The sequence below is a fragment of the Chiloscyllium punctatum genome, chromosome 4 (genome assembly GCF_047496795.1).
Source record: "Chiloscyllium punctatum isolate Juve2018m chromosome 4, sChiPun1.3, whole genome shotgun sequence".
Classification (NCBI taxonomy): Eukaryota; Metazoa; Chordata; class Chondrichthyes; order Orectolobiformes; family Hemiscylliidae; genus Chiloscyllium; species Chiloscyllium punctatum.
In genome coordinates, this window is record NC_092742.1 from 108,043,914 (window position 1) to 108,066,166 (window position 22,253).

At 46.3% G+C, this 22,253-nt stretch overlaps 1 protein-coding gene across 2 annotated transcripts in view; it reads left to right on the plus strand.

The window, feature by feature from the left end:
• Positions 1–20,618: 20,618 nt before the first annotated feature.
• LOC140475957 (aldehyde dehydrogenase family 3 member B1-like) overlaps positions 20,619–22,253 on the plus strand; it is a 175,387-nt gene continuing 173,752 nt past the window's right edge. For both annotated transcript variants that reach the window (XM_072567872.1, XM_072567873.1), the window contains exon 1: positions 20,619–20,780. In XM_072567872.1, the coding sequence (XP_072423973.1) occupies positions 20,619–20,780 (162 nt within the window). The remainder of the gene's footprint in view (positions 20,781–22,253) is intronic.

Consider the following 22,253-nt stretch of genomic DNA (forward strand, 5'->3'; position numbering starts at 1 on the left):
ATTGAGTGAGTGTGCGTGAGAGATTGAGTGAGTATGTGTGAGAAACTGAGTGAGTGTGTGTGAGAGATTGAGCGAGATTGTGTGAGAGATTGAGTGAGTGTGTGTGAGAGATTGAGTGAGTGTGTGAGAGATTGAATGAGTGTGTGTGTTAGTGTGTGTGAGAGATTGTGTGTGTGTGTGAGAGAGATTGAGTGAATGTGTGTGAGAGATTGAGTGAGTGTGTGAGAGATTGAGCGAGTGTGTGTGTTAGTGTGCGTGAGAGATTGAGAGAGTGTGTGTGAGAGATTGAATGAGTGTGTGTGTTAGTGTGTGTGAGAGATTGTGTGTGTGTGTGAGAGAGATTGAGTGAATGTGTGTGAGAGCTTGAATGAATGTGTGTGAGCGATTGAGAGACAGTGTGTGTTAGTGTGTGACTGGTTGAGTGAGTGTGTGTGAGAGACTGAGCAAGTGTGTGTTAGAGTGTGCAAGAGATTGAGTGAGTGTGTGTGAGAGATTGAGTGAGTGCGTGTGTGGCATAGATTGAGAGAGTGTGAGAATTTGAGCGAGTGTGTGTGAGAGATTGAGTGAGTGTGTGTGAGAGATTGAGTGAGTGTGTGTGAGAGATTGAGTGAGTGTGTGTGTGAGAGATTAAGTGAGTGTGTGTAAGAGATTGAGCGAGTGTGTGAGAGATTGAGTGTGTGTGTGTGTTAGTGTGTGTGAGAGATTGAGTTAGTGTGTGTGTGGCTGAGATTGTGTGAGTGTGAGAATTTGAGCGAGTGTGTGTGTGAGATCGAGTGAATGTGTGTGTGAGATTGAGTGGGTGTGTGTGAGAGATTGAGTGAGTGTGTGTGTTAGTGTGTGTGATAGATTGAGTAAGTGTGTGTGAGAGCTTGAGTAATTGTGTGTGTGTTAGTGTGTGTGAGAGATTGAGTGAGTGTGTGAGAGATTAGTGAGTGTGTGTGTTAGTGTGTGTGAGAGATTGAGTGAGTGTGTGTGAAGATTGAGTGAGTGTGTGAGAGATTGAGTGAGTGTGTGTGTGTGTGGCAGAGATTGAGTGAGTGCGTGTGTGGCACAGATTGAGTGAGTGTGAGAATTTGAGCAAGTGTGTGTGAGAGATTGAGTGACTGTGTGTGAGAGATTGAATAAGTGTGTGTAAGAGATTGAGAGAGGGCGTGTTAGTGCGTGTGAGAGAATGAGTGAGTGTGTGTGAGAGATTCAGCGAGTGTGTGTGTTAGTGTGTGTGTGGCAGAGATTGAGTCAGTGCGTGTGTGGGACAGATTGAGTGAGTGTGAGAGGTCGAACGAGTGTGTGTGAGAGATAGAGTGAGTGTGTGTGAGAGATTGAGTGAGTGTGTGTGTTAGTGTGTGAGAGAGATTGAGTGAGTGCGGGTGTGAGAGATTGAGTGAGTGCGTTTGAGTGAGTGTGTGTGTTAGTGTGTGTGAGAGATTGAGCGAGTGCGTGTGAGAGATTGAGTGAGTGTGTGTGAGAGATTGAGTGTGTGTGTGTATGAGAGATTGAATGAGTGTGAGAGATTGAGTGTGGATGTGTGAGAGATTGAGTGAGTGTGTTGTGAGAGATTGAGAGAGCATGTGTGAGAGATTGAGTGAGTGTGTGTGTGAGAGATTGACTGAGAGTGTGTGAGAGAATGAGCGAGTGTGTGTGTTGGTGTGAGAGATTGAGTGAGTGTGTGAGAGATTGGGCGAGTGTGTGTGTTAGTGTGTGTGAGAGATTGAGTGAGTGCGTGTGTGGCAGAGATTGAGTGTGTGTGAGAGATTGAGTGAGTGTGTGTGAGAGATTGAATGAGTTTGTGAGAGATTGAGTGAGTGTGTGTGTTAGTGTGTGTGGGAGATTTAGTGAGTGTGTGTGAGAGATTGAGTGAGTGTGTGTGTTAGTGTGTGTGGGAGATTTAGTGAGTGTGTGTGAGAGATTGAGTGAGTGTGTGTGAGAGATTGAATGAGCTTGTGAGAGATTGAGTGAGTGTGTGTGTTAGTGTGTGTGGGAGATTAAGTGTGTTTGTGTTAGAGATTGAGTGAGTGTGTGTGAGGCAGTGATTGAGTGAGTGTGAGAATTTGAGCAAGTGTATGAGAGAGATTCAGTGAATGTGTGTGAGAGATTGAATAAGTGTGTGTAAGAGATTGAGCGAGTGTGTGTTAGTGCGTGTGAGAGAATGAGTGAGTGTGTGTGAGAGATTGAGTGTGTGTGTGTTAGTGTGTGTGACAGATTGAGTGAGTGTGAGAATTTGAGCGAGTGTGTGTGTGCGAGAGATTGAGTGAGTATGAGAGACTGAGTGAGTGTGTGTGAGAGATTGAGTGAGTGTGTGTTAGAGATTGAGTGAGTGTGTGAGAGAGATTGCGTAATTGTGTGTGTTAATGTGTGTGAGTGATTGAGTGTGTGTGAGAGATTGAGTAACTGTATGTGTGTTTGTTTGTGTGAGAGACTGAGTGAGTGTGTATGAGAGATTGAGCGAGTGTGTTTTAGTGTGTGTGAGAGATTGAGTGAGTGTGTGAGAGAGATTGAGTGAGTGTGTGTGAGAGATTGAGTGAGTGTGTGTGAGAGATTGCGTGAGTGTGTGTGTTAGTGTGTGTGAGAGATTAAGTGAGTGTGTGTAAGAGATTGAGCGAGTGTGTGAGAGATTGAGTGAATGTGTGTGAGAGATTGAGTGAGTGTGTGTGAGAGATTGAATGAGTGCGTGTGAGGGATTGAGCGAGTGTGTGTGTTTGTGTGTGTGAGAGATCGAGAGAGTGTGTGTGAGAGATTGAGCGAGTGTGTGTGTTAGTATGTGTGAGAGATTGAGTGAGTGTGTGTCAGAGATTGAATGAGTGCATGTGAGGGATTGAGTGAGTGTGTGTGAGAGACTGAGCGAGTGTGTGTTAGTGTGTGTCAGAGATTGAGTGAGTGCGTGTATGGCAGAGATTGATTGAGTGTGAGAATTTGAGCGAGTGTGTGTGAGAGATTGAGTGAGTGTGTGTGAGAGATTGAGTGAGTGTGAGAGATTGAGTAATTGTGTGTGTGTTAGTGTGTGTGAGAGATTGAGTGAGTGTGAGAGATTGAGTGAGTGTGTGTGAGAGATTGAGTAATTGTGTGTGAGTGTGTGTGAGAGATTGAGTGAGTGTGTGTAAGATTGAGTAAGTGTGTGTGTGTTAGTGTGTGTGAGAGATTGAGTGAGTGTGTGTGAGAGATTGAGTAATTGTGTGTGTGTTAGTGTGTGTGAGAGATTGAGCAAGTGTGTGTGAGAGATTGAGTGAGTGTGTGTGAGAGATTGGGCGAGTGTGTGTGTTAGTCCGTGAGAGATGGAATGAGTGTGTGTTAGAGATTGAGCGAGTGTGTGTGTAAGTGTGTGTGAGAGATTGAGCATGTGTGTGTGTTAGTGCATGTGAGATTTTGAGTGAGTGCGTGTGTGGCAGAGATTGAGTATGAGAGATTGAGTGAGTGTGTGTGAGAGATTGACTGAGTGCGTGTGAGGGATTGAACGAGTGTGTGTGTTCGTGTGTGTGAGAGATTGAGTGAGTGTGTGGGAGATTGAGTGAGTGTGTGTGTTAGTGTGTGTGAGAGATTGAGTGAGTGTGTGAGAGATTGACTGAGTGTGTGTGTGTTAGTGTGTGTGAGAGATTGAATGAGTGTGTGTGAGATTGAGTGAGTGTGTGTGTGATTGAGCGAGTGTGTGTTAGTGTGTGTGAGAGATTTAGTGTGTTTGTGTGAGAGATTGAGTGAGTGTGTGTGAGGCAGTGATTGAGTGAGTGTGAGAATTTGAGCAAGTGTATGAGAGAGATTCAGTGAATGTGTGTGAGAGATTGAATAAGTGTGTGTAAGAGATTGAGCGAGTGTGTGTTAGTGCGTGTGAGAGAATGAGTGAGTGTGTGTGAGAGATTGAGTGTGTGTGTGTGTTAGTGTGTGTGACAGATTGAGTGAGTGTGAGAATTTGAGCGAGTGTGTGTGTGCGAGAGATTGAGTGAGTATGAGAGACTGAGTGAGTGTGTGTGAGAGATTGAGTGAGTGTGTGTTAGAGATTGAGTGAGTGTGTGAGAGATTGCGTAATTGTGTGTGTTAATGTGTGTGAGTGATTGAGTGTGTGTGAGAGATTGAGTAACTGTATGTGTGTTTGTTTGCGTGAGACTGAGTGAGTGTGTATGAGAGATTGAGCGAGTGTGTTTTAGTGTGTGTGAGAGATTGAGTGAGTGTGTGAGAGAGATTGAGTGAGTGCGTGTGTGGCATAGATTGAGAGAGTGTGAGAATTTGAGCGAGTGTGTGTGAGAGATTGAGTGAGTGTGTGTGAGAGATTGAGTGAGTGTGTGTGAGAGATTGAGTGAATGTGTGTGAGAGATTGAGTGAGTGTGTGTGAGAGATTGAATGAGTGCGTGTGAGGGATTGAGCGAGTGTGTGTGTTTGTGTGTGTGAGAGATCGAGAGAGTGTGTGTGAGAGATTGAGCGAGTGTGTGTGTTAGTATGTGTGAGAGATTGAGTGAGTGTGTGTCAGAGATTGAATGAGTGCATGTGAGGGATTGAGTGAGTGTGTGTGAGAGACTGAGCGAGTGTGTGTTAGTGTGTGTCAGAGATTGAGTGAGTGCGTGTATGGCAGAGATTGATTGAGTGTGAGAATTTGAGCGAGTGTGTGTGAGAGATTGAGTGAGTGTGTGTGAGAGATTGAGTGAGTGTGAGAGATTGAGTAATTGTGTGTGTGTTAGTGTGTGTGAGAGATTGAGTGAGTGTGAGAGATTGAGTGAGTGTGTGTGAGAGATTGAGTAATTGTGTGTGAGTGTGTGTGAGAGATTGAGTGAGTGTGTGTAAGATTGAGTAAGTGTGTGTGTGTTAGTGTGTGTGAGAGATTGAGTGAGTGTGTGTGAGAGATTGAGTAATTGTGTGTGTGTTAGTGTGTGTGAGAGATTGAGCAAGTGTGTGTGAGAGATTGAGTGAGTGTGTGTGAGAGATTGGGCGAGTGTGTGTGTTAGTCCGTGAGAGATGGAATGAGTGTGTGTTAGAGATTGAGCGAGTGTGTGTGTAAGTGTGTGTGAGAGATTGAGCATGTGTGTGTGTTAGTGCATGTGAGATTTTGAGTGAGTGCGTGTGTGGCAGAGATTGAGTATGAGAGATTGAGTGAGTGTGTGTGAGAGATTGACTGAGTGCGTGTGAGGGATTGAACGAGTGTGTGTGTTCGTGTGTGTGAGAGATTGAGTGAGTGTGTGGGAGATTGAGTGAGTGTGTGTGTTAGTGTGTGTGAGAGATTGAGTGAGTGTGTGAGAGATTGACTGAGTGTGTGTGTGTTAGTGTGTGTGAGAGATTGAATGAGTGTGTGTGAGATTGAGTGAGTGTGTGTGTGATTGAGCGAGTGTGTGTTAGTGTGTGTGAGAGATTTAGTGTGTTTGTGTGAGAGATTGAGTGAGTGTGTGTGAGGCAGTGATTGAGTGAGTGTGAGAATTTGAGCAAGTGTATGAGAGAGATTCAGTGAATGTGTGTGAGAGATTGAATAAGTGTGTGTAAGAGATTGAGCGAGTGTGTGTTAGTGCGTGTGAGAGAATGAGTGAGTGTGTGTGAGAGATTGAGTGTGTGTGTGTGTTAGTGTGTGTGACAGATTGAGTGAGTGTGAGAATTTGAGCGAGTGTGTGTGTGCGAGAGATTGAGTGAGTATGAGAGACTGAGTGAGTGTGTGTGAGAGATTGAGTGAGTGTGTGTTAGAGATTGAGTGAGTGTGTGAGAGATTGCGTAATTGTGTGTGTTAATGTGTGTGAGTGATTGAGTGTGTGTGAGAGATTGAGTAACTGTATGTGTGTTTGTTTGCGTGAGACTGAGTGAGTGTGTATGAGAGATTGAGCGAGTGTGTTTTAGTGTGTGTGAGAGATTGAGTGAGTGTGTGAGAGAGATTGAGTGAGTGTGTATGAGAGATTGAGTGAGTGTGTGTGAGAGATTGCGTGAGTGTGTGTGTTAGTGTGTGTGAGAGATTAAGTGAGTGTGTGTAAGAGATTGAGCGAGTGTGTGAGAGATTGTGTGTGTGTGTGTTAGTGTGTGTGAGAGATTGAGTGAGTGTGTGTGTGGCAGAGATTGTGTGAGTGTGAGAATTTGAGCGAGTTTGTGTGAGAGATCGAGTGAATGTGTTTGTGAGATTGAGTGGGTGTGTGTGAGAGATTGAGTGAGTGTGTGTGTTAGTGTGTGTGAGAGATTGAGTAAGTGTGTGCGAGAGCTTGAGTAATTGTGTGTGTGTTAGTGTGTGTGAGAGATTGAGTGAGTGTGTGAGAGATTGAGTGAGTGTGTGTGTTAGTGTGTGTGAGAGATTGAGTGAGTGTGTGTGAAGATTGAGTGAGTGTGTGTGAGAGATTGAGTGAGAGTGTGTGAGAGATTGAGTGAGTGTGTGTGTGGCAGAGATTGAGTGAGTGTGAGAATTTGAACAAGTGTGTGTGAGAGATTGTGTGAGAGTGTTTGAGAGATTGAGTGAGTGTGTATGAGAGATTGAGCGAGTGTGTGTGAGAGATTGAGTGAGTGCGTGTGTGGCACAGATTGAGTGAGTGTGAGAATTTGAGCAAGTGTGTGTGAGAGATTGAGTGACTGTGTGTGAGAGATTGAATAAGTGTGTGTAAGAGATTGAGAGAGGGCGTGTTAGTGCGTGTGAGAGAATGAGTGAGTGTGTGTGAGAGATTCAGCGAGTGTGTGTGTTAGTGTGTGTGTGGCAGAGATTGAGTCAGTGCGTGTGTGGGACAGATTGAGTGAGTGTGAGAGGTCGAACGAGTGTGTGTGAGAGATAGAGTGAGTGTGTGTGAGAGATTGAGTGAGTGTGTGTGTTAGTGTGTGAGAGAGATTGAGTGAGTGCGGGTGTGAGAGATTGAGTGAGTGCGTTTGAGTGAGTGTGTGTGTTAGTGTGTGTGAGAGATTGAGCGAGTGCGTGTGAGAGATTGAGTGAGTGTGTGTGAGAGATTGAGTGTGTGTGTGTATGAGAGATTGAGTGAGTGTGAGAGATTGAGTGTGGATGTGTGAGAGATTGAGTGTGTGTGTTGTGAGAGATTGAGAGAGCATGTGTGAGAGATTGAGTGAGTGTGTGTGTGAGAGATTGACTGAGAGTGTGTGAGAGAATGAGCGAGTGTGTGTGTTGGTGTGAGAGATTGAGTGAGTGTGTGAGAGATTGGGCGAGTGTGTGTGTTAGTGTGTGTGAGAGATTGAGTGAGTGCGTGTGTGGCAGAGATTGAGTGTGTGTGAGAGATTGAGTGAGTGTGTGTGAGAGATTGAATGAGTTTGTGAGAGATTGAGTGAGTGTGTGCGTTAGTGTGTGTGGGAGATTTAGTGCGTTTGTGTGAGAGATTGAGTGAGTGTGTGTGTTAGTGTGTGTGGGAGATTTAGTGAGTGTGTGTGAGAGATTGAGTGAGTGTGTGTGAGAGATTGAATGAGCTTGTGAGAGATTGAGTGAGTGTGTGTGTTAGTGTGTGTGGGAGATTTAGTGCGTTTGTGTGAGAGATTGAGTGAGTGTGTGTGAGGCAGTGATTGAGTGAGTGTGAGAATTTGAGCAAGTGTGTGAGAGAGATTCAGTGAATGTGTGTGAGAGATTGAATAAGTGTGTGTAAGAGATTGAGCGAGTGTGTGTTAGTGCGTGTGAGAGAATGAGTGAGTGTGTGTGAGAGATTGAGTGTGTGTGTGTGTTAGTGTGTGTGACAGATTGAGTGAGTGCGAGAATTTGAGCGAGTGTGTGTGTGCGAGAGATTGAGTGAGTATGAGAGACTGGGTGAGTGTGTGTGAGAGATTGAGTGAGTGTGTGTGTTAGTGTGTGTTAGAGATTGAGTGAGTGTGTGTGAGAGATTGCGTAATTGTGTGTGTTAATGTGTGTGAGTGATTGAGTGTGTGTGAGAGATTGAGTAACTGTATGTGTGTTTGTTTGTGTGAGAGACTGAGTGAGTGTGTATGAGAGATTGAGCGAGTGTGTTTTAGTGTGTGTGAGAGATTGAGTGAGTGTGTGAGAGAGATTGAGTGAGTGTGTGTGAGAGATTGAGTGAGTGTGTGTGAGAGATTGCGTGAGTGTGTGTGTTAGTGTGTGTGAGAGATTAAGTGAGTGTGTGTAAGAGATTGAGCGAGTGTGTGAGAGATTGAGTGTGTGTATGTGTTAGTGTGTGTGAGAGATTGAGTGAGTGTGTGTGTGGCAGAGATTGTGTGAGTGTGAGAATTTGAGCGAGTGTGTGTGAGAGATCGAGTGAATGTGTGTGTGAGATTAAGTGGGTGTGTGTGAGAGATTGAGCGAGTGTGTGTGTTAGTGTGTGTGAGAGATTGAGTGAGTGTGTGTGAGAGCTTGAGTAATTGTGTGTGTGTTAGTGTGTGTGAGAGACTGAGTGAGTGTGTGTGAGAGCTTGAGTAATTGTGTGTGTTAGTGTGTGTGAGCGACTGAGCGAGTGTGTGTGAGAGATTGAGCAAGTTTGTGTGAGAGATTGAGTGAATGTGTGTGAGAGATTGAGTGAGTGTGTGTGAGAGATTGAGCGAGTGTGTGTGAGAGATTGAGTAATTGTGTGTGTGTTAGTGTGTGTGAGAGATTGAGTGAGTGTGTGTGAGAGATTGAGTAATTGTGTGTGTGTTAGTGTGTGTGAGAGATTGAGTGAGTGTGTGTGAGAGATTGAGTGAGTGTGTGTGTGGCAGAGATTGAGTGAGTGTCAGAATTTGAGCGAGTGTGTGTGAGAGATTGAGAGAATGTGTGTGAGAGATTGAGTGAGTGTGTGTGAGAGATTGAGCGAGTGTGTGTGAGAGATTGAGTGAGTGTGTGTGAGAAATTGAGTGAGTGTGCGTGAGAGATTGAGTGAGTGTGTGTGAGAGATTGAGTAAGTGTGTGTGTGGCAGAGATTAAGTGAGTGAGAGAGATTGAGTGAGTGTGTGTGAGAAATTGAGTGAGTGTGCGTGAGAGATTGAGTGAGTGTTTGTGAGAAATTGAGTGAGTGTGTGTGAGAGATTGAGCGAGATTGTGTGAGAGATTGAGTGAGTGTGCGTGAGAGATTAAGTGAGTGTGTGAGAGATTGAGTGAGTGTGTGAGAGATTGAGCGAGTGTGTGTGAGAGATTGAGTGAGTGTGTGAGAGATTGAGCGAGTGTGTGTGTTAGTGTGCGTGAGAGATTGAGTGAGTGTGTGTGAGAGATTGAGTGAGTGTGTGTTTTAGTGTAAGATAGGTTGAGTGAGTGTGTGTGAGAGACTGAGCAAGTGTGTGTTAGAGTGTGTAAGAGATTGAGTGAGTGTGTGTGTGGCATAGATTGAGTTTGAGAGATTGAGTGAGTGTGAGAGATTGAGCGAGTGTGTGTGTTAGTGTTGTGAGAGATTGAGTGAGTGTGTGTGAGAGATTGAATGAGTGTGTGTGTTAGTGTGTGTGAGAGATTGAGTGTGTGTGTGAGAGAGATTGAGTGAATGTGTGTGAGAGCTTGAATGAATGTGTGTGAGCGATTGAGAGACAGTGTGTGTTAGTGTGTGACTGGTTGAGTGAGTGTGTGTGAGAGACTGAGCAAGTGTGTGTAAGAGATTGAGTTAGTGTGTGTGAGAGATTGAGTGAGTGCGTGTGTGGCATAGATTGAGAGAGCGTGAGAATTTGAGCGAGTGTGTGGGAGAGATTGAGTGAGTGTGTGTGAGAGATTGAGTGAGTGTGTGTGAGAGATTGCGTGAGTGTGTGTGTTAGTGTAAGATAGGTTGAGTGAGTGTGTGTGAGAGACTGAGCAAGTGTGTGTTAGAGTGTGTAAGAGATTGAGTGAGTGTGTGTGTGGCAGAGATTGAGTTTGAGAGATTGAGTGAGTGTGAGAGATTGAGCGAGTGTGTGTGTTAGTGTTGTGAGAGATTGAGTGAGTGTGTATGAGAGATTGAGCGAGTGTGTGTGAGAGATTGAGTGAGTGCGTGTGTGGCACAGATTGAGTGAGTGTGAGAATTTGAGCAAGTGTGTGTGAGAGATTGAGTGACTGTGTGTGAGAGATTGAATAAGTGTGTGTAAGAGATTGAGAGAGGGCGTGTTAGTGCGTGTGAGAGAATGAGTGAGTGTGTGTGAGAGATTCAGCGAGTGTGTGTGTTAGTGTGTGTGTGGCAGAGATTGAGTCAGTGCGTGTGTGGGACAGATTGAGTGAGTGTGAGAGGTCGAACGAGTGTGTGTGAGAGATAGAGTGAGTGTGTGTGAGAGATTGAGTGAGTGTGTGTGTTAGTGTGTGAGAGAGATTGAGTGAGTGCGGGTGTGAGAGATTGAGTGAGTGCGTTTGAGTGAGTGTGTGTGTTAGTGTGTGTGAGAGATTGAGCGAGTGCGTGTGAGAGATTGAGTGAGTGTGTGTGAGAGATTGAGTGTGTGTGTGTATGAGAGATTGAGTGAGTGTGAGAGATTGAGTGTGGATGTGTGAGAGATTGAGTGTGTGTGTTGTGAGAGATTGAGAGAGCATGTGTGAGAGATTGAGTGAGTGTGTGTGTGAGAGATTGACTGAGAGTGTGTGAGAGAATGAGCGAGTGTGTGTGTTGGTGTGAGAGATTGAGTGAGTGTGTGAGAGATTGGGCGAGTGTGTGTGTTAGTGTGTGTGAGAGATTGAGTGAGTGCGTGTGTGGCAGAGATTGAGTGTGTGTGAGAGATTGAGTGAGTGTGTGTGAGAGATTGAATGAGTTTGTGAGAGATTGAGTGAGTGTGTGCGTTAGTGTGTGTGGGAGATTTAGTGCGTTTGTGTGAGAGATTGAGTGAGTGTGTGTGTTAGTGTGTGTGGGAGATTTAGTGAGTGTGTGTGAGAGATTGAGTGAGTGTGTGTGAGAGATTGAATGAGCTTGTGAGAGATTGAGTGAGTGTGTGTGTTAGTGTGTGTGGGAGATTTAGTGCGTTTGTGTGAGAGATTGAGTGAGTGTGTGTGAGGCAGTGATTGAGTGAGTGTGAGAATTTGAGCAAGTGTGTGAGAGAGATTCAGTGAATGTGTGTGAGAGATTGAATAAGTGTGTGTAAGAGATTGAGCGAGTGTGTGTTAGTGCGTGTGAGAGAATGAGTGAGTGTGTGTGAGAGATTGAGTGTGTGTGTGTGTTAGTGTGTGTGACAGATTGAGTGAGTGCGAGAATTTGAGCGAGTGTGTGTGTGCGAGAGATTGAGTGAGTATGAGAGACTGGGTGAGTGTGTGTGAGAGATTGAGTGAGTGTGTGTGTTAGTGTGTGTTAGAGATTGAGTGAGTGTGTGTGAGAGATTGCGTAATTGTGTGTGTTAATGTGTGTGAGTGATTGAGTGTGTGTGAGAGATTGAGTAACTGTATGTGTGTTTGTTTGTGTGAGAGACTGAGTGAGTGTGTATGAGAGATTGAGCGAGTGTGTTTTAGTGTGTGTGAGAGATTGAGTGAGTGTGTGAGAGAGATTGAGTGAGTGTGTGTGAGAGATTGAGTGAGTGTGTGTGAGAGATTGCGTGAGTGTGTGTGTTAGTGTGTGTGAGAGATTAAGTGAGTGTGTGTAAGAGATTGAGCGAGTGTGTGAGAGATTGAGTGTGTGTATGTGTTAGTGTGTGTGAGAGATTGAGTGAGTGTGTGTGTGGCAGAGATTGTGTGAGTGTGAGAATTTGAGCGAGTGTGTGTGAGAGATCGAGTGAATGTGTGTGTGAGATTAAGTGGGTGTGTGTGAGAGATTGAGCGAGTGTGTGTGTTAGTGTGTGTGAGAGATTGAGTGAGTGTGTGTGAGAGCTTGAGTAATTGTGTGTGTGTTAGTGTGTGTGAGAGACTGAGTGAGTGTGTGTGAGAGCTTGAGTAATTGTGTGTGTTAGTGTGTGTGAGCGACTGAGCGAGTGTGTGTGAGAGATTGAGCAAGTTTGTGTGAGAGATTGAGTGAATGTGTGTGAGAGATTGAGTGAGTGTGTGTGAGAGATTGAGCGAGTGTGTGTGAGAGATTGAGTAATTGTGTGTGTGTTAGTGTGTGTGAGAGATTGAGTGAGTGTGTGTGAGAGATTGAGTAATTGTGTGTGTGTTAGTGTGTGTGAGAGATTGAGTGAGTGTGTGTGAGAGATTGAGTGAGTGTGTGTGTGGCAGAGATTGAGTGAGTGTCAGAATTTGAGCGAGTGTGTGTGAGAGATTGAGAGAATGTGTGTGAGAGATTGAGTGAGTGTGTGTGAGAGATTGAGCGAGTGTGTGTGAGAGATTGAGTGAGTGTGTGTGAGAAATTGAGTGAGTGTGCGTGAGAGATTGAGTGAGTGTGTGTGAGAGATTGAGTAAGTGTGTGTGTGGCAGAGATTAAGTGAGTGAGAGAGATTGAGTGAGTGTGTGTGAGAAATTGAGTGAGTGTGCGTGAGAGATTGAGTGAGTGTTTGTGAGAAATTGAGTGAGTGTGTGTGAGAGATTGAGCGAGATTGTGTGAGAGATTGAGTGAGTGTGCGTGAGAGATTAAGTGAGTGTGTGAGAGATTGAGTGAGTGTGTGAGAGATTGAGCGAGTGTGTGTGAGAGATTGAGTGAGTGTGTGAGAGATTGAGCGAGTGTGTGTGTTAGTGTGCGTGAGAGATTGAGTGAGTGTGTGTGAGAGATTGAGTGAGTGTGTGTTTTAGTGTAAGATAGGTTGAGTGAGTGTGTGTGAGAGACTGAGCAAGTGTGTGTTAGAGTGTGTAAGAGATTGAGTGAGTGTGTGTGTGGCATAGATTGAGTTTGAGAGATTGAGTGAGTGTGAGAGATTGAGCGAGTGTGTGTGTTAGTGTTGTGAGAGATTGAGTGAGTGTGTGTGAGAGATTGAATGAGTGTGTGTGTTAGTGTGTGTGAGAGATTGAGTGTGTGTGTGAGAGAGATTGAGTGAATGTGTGTGAGAGCTTGAATGAATGTGTGTGAGCGATTGAGAGACAGTGTGTGTTAGTGTGTGACTGGTTGAGTGAGTGTGTGTGAGAGACTGAGCAAGTGTGTGTAAGAGATTGAGTTAGTGTGTGTGAGAGATTGAGTGAGTGCGTGTGTGGCATAGATTGAGAGAGCGTGAGAATTTGAGCGAGTGTGTGGGAGAGATTGAGTGAGTGTGTGTGAGAGATTGAGTGAGTGTGTGTGAGAGATTGCGTGAGTGTGTGTGTTAGTGTAAGATAGGTTGAGTGAGTGTGTGTGAGAGACTGAGCAAGTGTGTGTTAGAGTGTGTAAGAGATTGAGTGAGTGTGTGTGTGGCAGAGATTGAGTTTGAGAGATTGAGTGAGTGTGAGAGATTGAGCGAGTGTGTGTGTTAGTGTTGTGAGAGATTGAGTGAGTGTGTGTGAGAGATTGAATGAGTGTGTGTGTTAGTGTGTGTGAGAGATTGAGTGAGTGTGTGTGAGAGATTGAGTGAGTGTGTGTGAGAGATTGAGTAATTGTGTGTGTGTTAGTGTGTGTGAGAGATTGAGTGAGTGTGTGTGAGAGATTGAGTGAGTGTGTGTGTGGCAGAGATTGAGTGAGTGTCAGAATTTGAGCGAGTGTGTGTGAGAGATTGAGAGAATGTGTGTGAGAGATTGAGTGAGTGTGTGTGAGAGATTGAGCGAGTGTGTGTGAGAGATTGAGTGAGTGTGTGTGAGAAATTGAGTGAGTGTGCGTGAGAGATTGAGTGAGTGTGTGTGAGAGATTGAGTAAGTGTGTGTGTGGCAGAGATTAAGTGAGTGAGAGAGATTGAGTGAGTGTGTGTGAGAAATTGAGTGAGTGTGCGTGAGAGATTGAGTGAGTGTTTGTGAGAAATTGAGTGAGTGTGTGTGAGAGATTGAGCGAGATTGTGTGAGAGATTGAGTGAGTGTGCGTGAGAGATTGAGTGAGTGTGTGAGAGATTGAGTGAGTGTGTGAGAGATTGAGCGAGTGTGTGTGAGAGATTGAGTGAGTGTGTGAGAGATTGAGCGAGTGTGTGTGTTAGTGTGCGTGAGAGATTGAGTGAGTGTGTGTGAGAGATTGAGTGAGTGTGTGTTTTAGTGTAAGATAGGTTGAGTGAGTGTGTGTGAGAGACTGAGCAAGTGTGTGTTAGAGTGTGTAAGAGATTGAGTGAGTGTGTGTGTGGCATAGATTGAGTTTGAGAGATTGAGTGAGTGTGAGAGATTGAGCGAGTGTGTGTGTTAGTGTTGTGAGAGATTGAGTGAGTGTGTGTGAGAGATTGAATGAGTGTGTGTGTTAGTGTGTGTGAGAGATTGAGTGTGTGTGTGAGAGAGATTGAGTGAATGTGTGTGAGAGCTTGAATGAATGTGTGTGAGCGATTGAGAGACAGTGTGTGTTAGTGTGTGACTGGTTGAGTGAGTGTGTGTGAGAGACTGAGCAAGTGTGTGTAAGAGATTGAGTTAGTGTGTGTGAGAGATTGAGTGAGTGCGTGTGTGGCATAGATTGAGAGAGCGTGAGAATTTGAGCGAGTGTGTGGGAGAGATTGAGTGAGTGTGTGTGAGAGATTGAGTGAGTGTGTGTGAGAGATTGCGTGAGTGTGTGTGTTAGTGTAAGATAGGTTGAGTGAGTGTGTGTGAGAGACTGAGCAAGTGTGTGTTAGAGTGTGTAAGAGATTGAGTGAGTGTGTGTGTGGCAGAGATTGAGTTTGAGAGATTGAGTGAGTGTGAGAGATTGAGCGAGTGTGTGTGTTAGTGTTGTGAGAGATTGAGTGAGTGTGTGTGAGAGATTGAATGAGTGTGTGTGTTAGTGTGTGTGAGAGATTGAGTGAGTGTGTGTGAGAGATTGAGTGAGTGTGTGTGAGAGATTGAGTAATTGTGTGTGTGTTAGTGTGTGTGAGAGATTGAGTGAGTGTGTGTGAGAGATTGAGTGAGTGTGTGTGTGGCAGAGATTGAGTGAGTGTCAGAATTTGAGCGAGTGTGTGTGAGAGATTGAGAGAATGTGTGTGAGAGATTGAGTGAGTGTGTGTGAGAGATTGAGCGAGTGTGTGTGAGAGATTGAGTGAGTGTGTGTGAGAAATTGAGTGAGTGTGCGTGAGAGATTGAGTGAGTGTGTGTGAGAGATTGAGTAAGTGTGTGTGTGGCAGAGATTAAGTGAGTGAGAGAGATTGAGTGAGTGTGTGTGAGAAATTGAGTGAGTGTGCGTGAGAGATTGAGTGAGTGTTTGTGAGAAATTGAGTGAGTGTGTGTGAGAGATTGAGCGAGATTGTGTGAGAGATTGAGTGAGTGTGCGTGAGAGATTGAGTGAGTGTGTGAGAGATTGAGTGAGTGTGTGAGAGATTGAGCGAGTGTGTGTGAGAGATTGAGTGAGTGTGTGAGAGATTGAGCGAGTGTGTGTGTTAGTGTGCGTGAGAGATTGAGTGAGTGTGTGTGAGAGATTGAGTGAGTGTGTGTTTTAGTGTAAGATAGGTTGAGTGAGTGTGTGTGAGAGACTGAGCAAGTGTGTGTTAGAGTGTGTAAGAGATTGAGTGAGTGTGTGTGTGGCATAGATTGAGTTTGAGAGATTGAGTGAGTGTGAGAGATTGAGCGAGTGTGTGTGTTAGTGTTGTGAGAGATTGAGTGAGTGTGTGTGAGAGATTGAATGAGTGTGTGTGTTAGTGTGTGTGAGAGATTGAGTGTGTGTGTGAGAGAGATTGAGTGAATGTGTGTGAGAGCTTGAATGAATGTGTGTGAGCGATTGAGAGACAGTGTGTGTTAGTGTGTGACTGGTTGAGTGAGTGTGTGTGAGAGACTGAGCAAGTGTGTGTAAGAGATTGAGTGAGTGTGTGTGAGAGATTGAGTGAGTGCGTGTGTGGCATAGATTGAGAGAGCGTGAGAATTTGAGCGAGTGTGTGGGAGAGATTGAGTGAGTGTGTGTGAGAGATTGAGTGAGTGTGTGTGAGAGATTGCGTGAGTGTGTGTGTTAGTGTGTGTGAGAGATTAAGTGAGTGTGTGTAAGAGATTGAGCGAGTGTGTGAGAGATTGAGTGTGTGTGTGTGGCTGAGATTGTGTGAGTGTGAGAATTTGAGCGAGTGTGTGTGAGAGATCGAGTGAATGTGTGTGTGAGATTGAGTGGGTGTGTGTGAGAGATTGAGCGAGTGTCTGTGAGAGCTTGAGTAATTGTGTGTGTGTTAGTGTGTGTGAGAGACTGAGTGAGTGTGTGTGAGAGCTTGAGCAAGTTTGTGTGAGAGATTGAGTGAATGTGTGTGAGAGATTGAGTGAGTGTGTGTGAGAGATTGAATGAGTGCGTGTGAGGGATTGAGCGAGTGTGTGTGTTTGTGTGTGTGAGAGATCGAGAGAGTGTGTGTGAGAGATTGAGCGAGTGTGTGTGTTAGTATGTGTGAGAGATTGAGTGAGTGTGTGTGAGAGATTGAATGAGTGCATGTGAGGGATTGAGCGAGTGTGTGTGTTTGTGTGTGTGAGAGATCGAGAGAGTGTGTGTGAGATATTGAGCGAGTGTGTGTGTTAGTATGTGTGAGAGATTGAGTGAGTGCGTGTATGGCAGAGATTGATTGAGTGTGAGAATTTGAGCGAGTGTGTGTGAGAGATTGAGTGAGTGTGTGTGAGAGATTGAGTGAGTGTGAGAGATTGAGTAATTGTGTGTGTGTTAGTGTGTGTGAGAGATTGAGTGAGTGTGAGAGATTGAGTGAGTGTGTGTGAGAGATTGAGTAATTGTGTGTGAGTGTGTGTGAGAGATTGAGTGAGTTTGTGTAAGATTGAGTAAGTGTGTGTGTGTTAGTGTGTGTGAGAGATTGAGTGAGTGTGTGTGAGAGATTGAGTAATTGTGTGTGTGTTAGTGTGTGTGAGAGATTGAGCAAGTGTGTGTGAGAGATTGAGTGAGTGTGTGTGAGAGATTGAGCGAGTGTGTGTGTTAGTCCGTGAGAGATGGAATGAGTGTGTGTTAGAGATTGAGCGAGTGTGTGTGTAAGTGTGTGTGAGAGATTGAGCATGTGTGTGTGTTAGTGCATGTGAGATATTGAGTGAGTGCGTGTGTGGCAGAGATTGAGTATGAGAGATTGAGTGAGTGTGTGTGAGAGATTGACTGAGTGCGTGTGAGGGATTGAACGAGTGTGTGTGTTCGTGTGTGTGAGAGATTGAGTGAGTGTGTGAGAGATTGAGTGAGTGTGTGTGTTAGTGTGTGTGAGAGATTGAGTGAGTGTGTGAGAGATTGACTGAGTGTGTGTGTGTTAGTGTGTGTGAGAGATTGAATGAGTGTGTGTGAGATTGAGTGAGTGTGTGTGTGATTGAGCGAGTGTGTGTTAGTGTGTGTGTGAGAGATTGCGTGAGTGTGTGTGTGGCAAAGATTGAGTGAGTATGAGAGATTGAGTGAGTGTGTGTGTGAGGTTGAGTGAGCGTGTGTGAGAGATTGAATGAGTGTGTGTGAGAGATTGAATGAGTGTGTGTGTTAGTGTGTGTGTGACTGAGTGAGTGTGTGTGAGAGATTGAGTAATTGTGTGTGTGTGTGTGTGTGTGTGTGTGTGTGTGAGAGAGAGAGAGGGGGACTGAGTGAGTGATTCTCTGTGACAATATCACTGTGTGTGAAGGAGAAACTCCAATGGATATTAACATCTTTAGGGAATGGGAAAACCCATTCATATCATTTGTTGTCCAACTTGCTGACTGCAGCATCAGGTGATCGAGGTGTGTTTACAAGGACAACTGTGCCCCTGGAAAATAATGTTTAATCATTTCTCATCATTTCAAAACAAACAGTGTCATGTTTTCTCTTCTTCGTCTGAGCGTGAATCACATTTAACCAGATTATATTCCACCAGTCCGGACTTGAAACCTCATTCACATGACCCAGGCAGCAGAGGAGATGATATACTGCAATGTAGCAAACTCTGTTACACTCAGTACCTTCATGTTGCAATGTAATAATATCCAGTTAGGAACATACCCTTCCTCAGTGACAGTATTACCCCCCCTGGGCCGGGTTACTGGGGGAATCAGAGACACTGGATAGAGTGTGAGGGGAGTTTCTGGATCCAGATAGCTGGTGAGTAAGATGGGGGGGGACAAGAGGGGGAGGAACAGTTACCTCAAAGTCCACACTCTGGGGTTGATCAGGACAGCACAAAGTGAGCAACAATCTTACCCTGAACCCCATCCTAAAACGCACGCATACACACACACACACATGCATACGCACGCACACGCACACACACACGCACACACACATACAAACACACACACGTACACACACACACACACACACACACACACACACACACACGCACACACAGAGTCACTGACACACATACGCTCACTCACAAACACATAGACACAGTCACTGTCACACACATGGACATACACACAGTCACACTCACATGTACACACATGTACACACTGTCACTTACATACGCTCACACAGAGTGTCACACACACACACGCAGTCACTCAGACATGCTCACACACACACGCTCACTCACATACACAGACACAGTCACACACACACATGCAGACACTCACACAGTCACACACACATGCTCATACACACACACACACACACACACACTCAAACATACACATATACACAGTCTCTCTCTCACACACACACAGACACAGATATACTCACACACATACGCTCACTGATGTAGACTCACACATATATACTTACACACATGGACAGACACACAGACACACATATCGAAATGCAGACACAGAGACACATACACTCCAGATGTACACACACACACACACACACACACACACGAACAAATGCACAGATCCACACATTGACACGCACACACTCACACATGCAGACACACACTCACAGACACACGCAGACACACAGACACACACTCACAGACACATGCAGACACACAGACACACACTCACAGACACACACAGACACACAGACACACACTCACAGACGCACAGGCATAAATATTGACACACACCAAAAGAGAAAATGCTGGAAAATCTCAGCAGGTCTGGCAGCATTTGTAAGGAGAGAAAAGAGTTGACATTTCGAGTTTTGGCACTGCCCTTTGGGCACTGATCATTTGGCCCCACCGTTCTGGCTCTAAACTGTTTTGGCGCTCATTACTTTGGCGCTGAGCTGTTTTGGCGCCAATTCAGAATTTTAAAAAAGTCTTGTTTGGTTAAAGAAGAGAGGATGACTAACGACCCGATGTAATTTTCTCAACTTGCAAGAGTTGATAGTCAAAGCTGTAATGACCCGCTGTAGATTCAAATCTCGTTTTGTAAACATTTTCTCATTTAACAATTGTCCATAGTCACCTGCTAACTTGATGATACTTAAGCCCTTCTGTCTTCACATTGGAAAGCTGTAATATAATTTCCTTTCTATTTTCTTGTACAGCCCATACCAGGAATGGCTGAAAATATTCTAAGCGAGAGAGACAAACCCAAATTGTCACACGATGGCTATCTATATGTGTTTGATAAATGTAGCAAAATGTAGAAATTCGTTTTTATAATGAATAGGTTAAAAATAATGAATAAAAAAGAATTCAATTTATTTCTTACAATGCAATAAAAACAAATTTCTTACGGGCTCTAGAAGACTTTTTAAAATTCTGAATTGGCGCCAAAACAGCTCAGCGCCAAAGTAACAAGTGCCAAAACAGTTTAGAGGCAAAACGGTGGCACCAAATAGTCCCATTCCGTTTCGAGTCAAAACTTTGACAACGGATCAGTTAAACTCGAAACGTCAGCTCTTTTCTCTCCTTACAGATGCTGCCAGACCTGCTGAGATTTTCCAGCATTTTCTCTTTTGGTTTCAGATTCCAGCATCCGCAGTAATTTGCTTTTTTACACATTGACACACAATCACACAAACACACTCACAGACACCCACATTGACACAGTCACACAGACACACACTCACAGACACTCACATTGACACAGTCACACAGACACTCACAGACACTCACATTGACACAGTCACACAGACACACACTCACAGACACACATATTGACACACAGGCACACACTCACAGACACTCACAGACACACACATTGACACATAGTCACACAGACACACACTCACAGACACACACATTGACACACAGTCACACAGACACACACAGGCACACACATTGACACACAGACACACACTCACAGACACTCACAGACACACACATTGACATACAGACACACACTCACACACACTCACAGACACACACATTGACACACAGTCACACAGACACACACATTGACACACAGTCACACAGACACACACTCACAGACACACACATTGACACACAGACACACACTCACAGACACTCACAGACACACATATTGACACATAGTCACACAGACACATACTCACAGACACACACATTGACACACAGACACACACTCACAGACACTCACAGACACACACATTGACACATAGTCACACAGACACACACTCACAGACACACACATTGACACACAGTCACACAGACACACACAGGCACACACATTGACACACAGACACACACTCACAGACACTCACAGACACACACATTGACTCATAGTCACACAGACACACACTCACACACACTCACAGACACACACATTGACACACAGACACACACTCACAGACACACATTGACACATAGTCACACACACACACATAGATACACACAGATGCACACACTCACTGTCGCACATAGACACACAGACACAGAGATACACACAGACACACAGAGTCTGTACAGGAGCTGACACTGAGACACAATGAACAGCAGGTCTCAGTAGCAGGTGTAAGGGTGACCAATCCATGGACAGGTTGGTGCAGTCTCAATGGGCTGTTCAAACACCTCCTGGGTTGTCCTGCTGGAACATTCCCCAGGTGAAGGCCATTCCTTTGGGGCAGGCTGTCTGTCTGATGGGTTATTCTGTTATTGTCCAGCAGTCTCTCTCTCTCTGGGCGATGACGCCATTCGCCGAGTCCCTGTTGAGTTTACGCCGTGCCTATCTGAGCGGGAAGACCAAGTCAGTGGAGTTCCGCATCACCCAGCTCCGCTCACTGCTCACTCTCCTTCAGGATAATGAAACGGCACTACTCGATGTTCTCGACCAGGATCTGCGCAAGGTTCACCAGCAGGGTCCCTCACTCGGTGGGAGGGTGTGTCACCCAGTGGGAGGGTCCCTCACCCAGTGGGAGGGTGTGTCACCCAGTGGGAGGGTCCCTCACTCGGTGGGAGGGTGTGTCACGCAGTGGGAGGGTCCCTCACCCAGTGGGAGGGTGTGTCACCCAGTGGGAGAGTGTGTCACCCAACGGGAGGGTGTGTCATCCAGTGGGAGGGTCCCTCACCCAGTGGGAGGGTCCCTCACCCAGTGGGAGGGTGTGTCACCCAGTGGGAGGGTGTGTCACCCAGTGGGAGAGTCTGTCACCCAGTGGGAGGGTGTGTCACCCAGTGGGAGGGTGTGTCACCCAATGGGAGGGTGTGTCACCCAGTGGGAGAGTGTGTCACCCAGTGGGAGAGTGTGTCACCCAATGGATGGGTGTGTCACCCAGTGAGAGAGTGTGTCACCCAACGGGAGGGTGTGTCACCCAATGGGAGGGTGTGTCACCCAATGGATGGGTGTGTCATCCAGTGGGAGAGTGTGTCACCCAGTGGGAGGGTGTGTCACCCAGTGGGAGGGTCCCTCACCCAGTGGGAGGATGTGTCACACAACGGGAGGATGTGTCACCCAGTGGGAGGGTGTGTCACCCAGTGGGAGGGTGTGTCACCCAGTGGGAGGGTCCCTCACCCAGTGGGAGGGTGTGTCACCCAGTGGGATGGTGTGTCACCCAGTGGGAGGATGTGTCGCCCAGTGGGAGGATGTGTCACCCAGTGGGAGGGTCCCTCACCCATGAGGAGGGTGTGTCACCCAGTGGGAGGGTGTGTCACCCAGTGGGAGGGTCCCTCACCCAGTGGGAGGGTGTGTCACCCAGTGGGAGGGTCCCTCACCCAGTGGGAGGGTGTGTCACCCAGTGGGATGGTGTGTCACCCAGTGGGAGGATGTGTCGCCCAGTGGGAGGATGTGTCACCCAGTGGGAGGGTCCCTCACCCATGAGGAGGGTGTGTCACCCAGTGGGAGGGTGTGTCACCCAGTGGGAGGGTCCCTCACCCAGTGGGAGGGTGTGTCACCCAGTGGGAGGGTCCCTCACCCAGTGGGAGGGTGTGTCACCCAGTGGGAGGGTGTGTCATCCAGTGAGAGGGTGTGTCACCCAGTGGGAGAGTCTGTCACCCAGTGGGAGAGTCTGTCACCCAGTGGATGGGTGTGTCACCCAGTGGGAGGGTGCGTCACCCAGGGGGAGGGTACATCACCCAGTGGGAGGGTCCCTCACCCAGTGGGAGGGTTTGCCACCAAGTGGGAGGGTGTGTCACCCAGAGGGAGGGTCCCTCACCCAGTGGGAGGGTGTGTCACCCAGTGGGAGGGTGTGTCACCCAGTGGATGGGTGTGCCAGCCAGTGGGAGGGTGTGTCACCCAGTGGGAGGGTGTGTCACTCAGTGGGAGAGTCTGGCACCCAGTGGGAGAGTCTGGCACCCAGTGGGGGGGTGTGTCATCCACTGGGAGG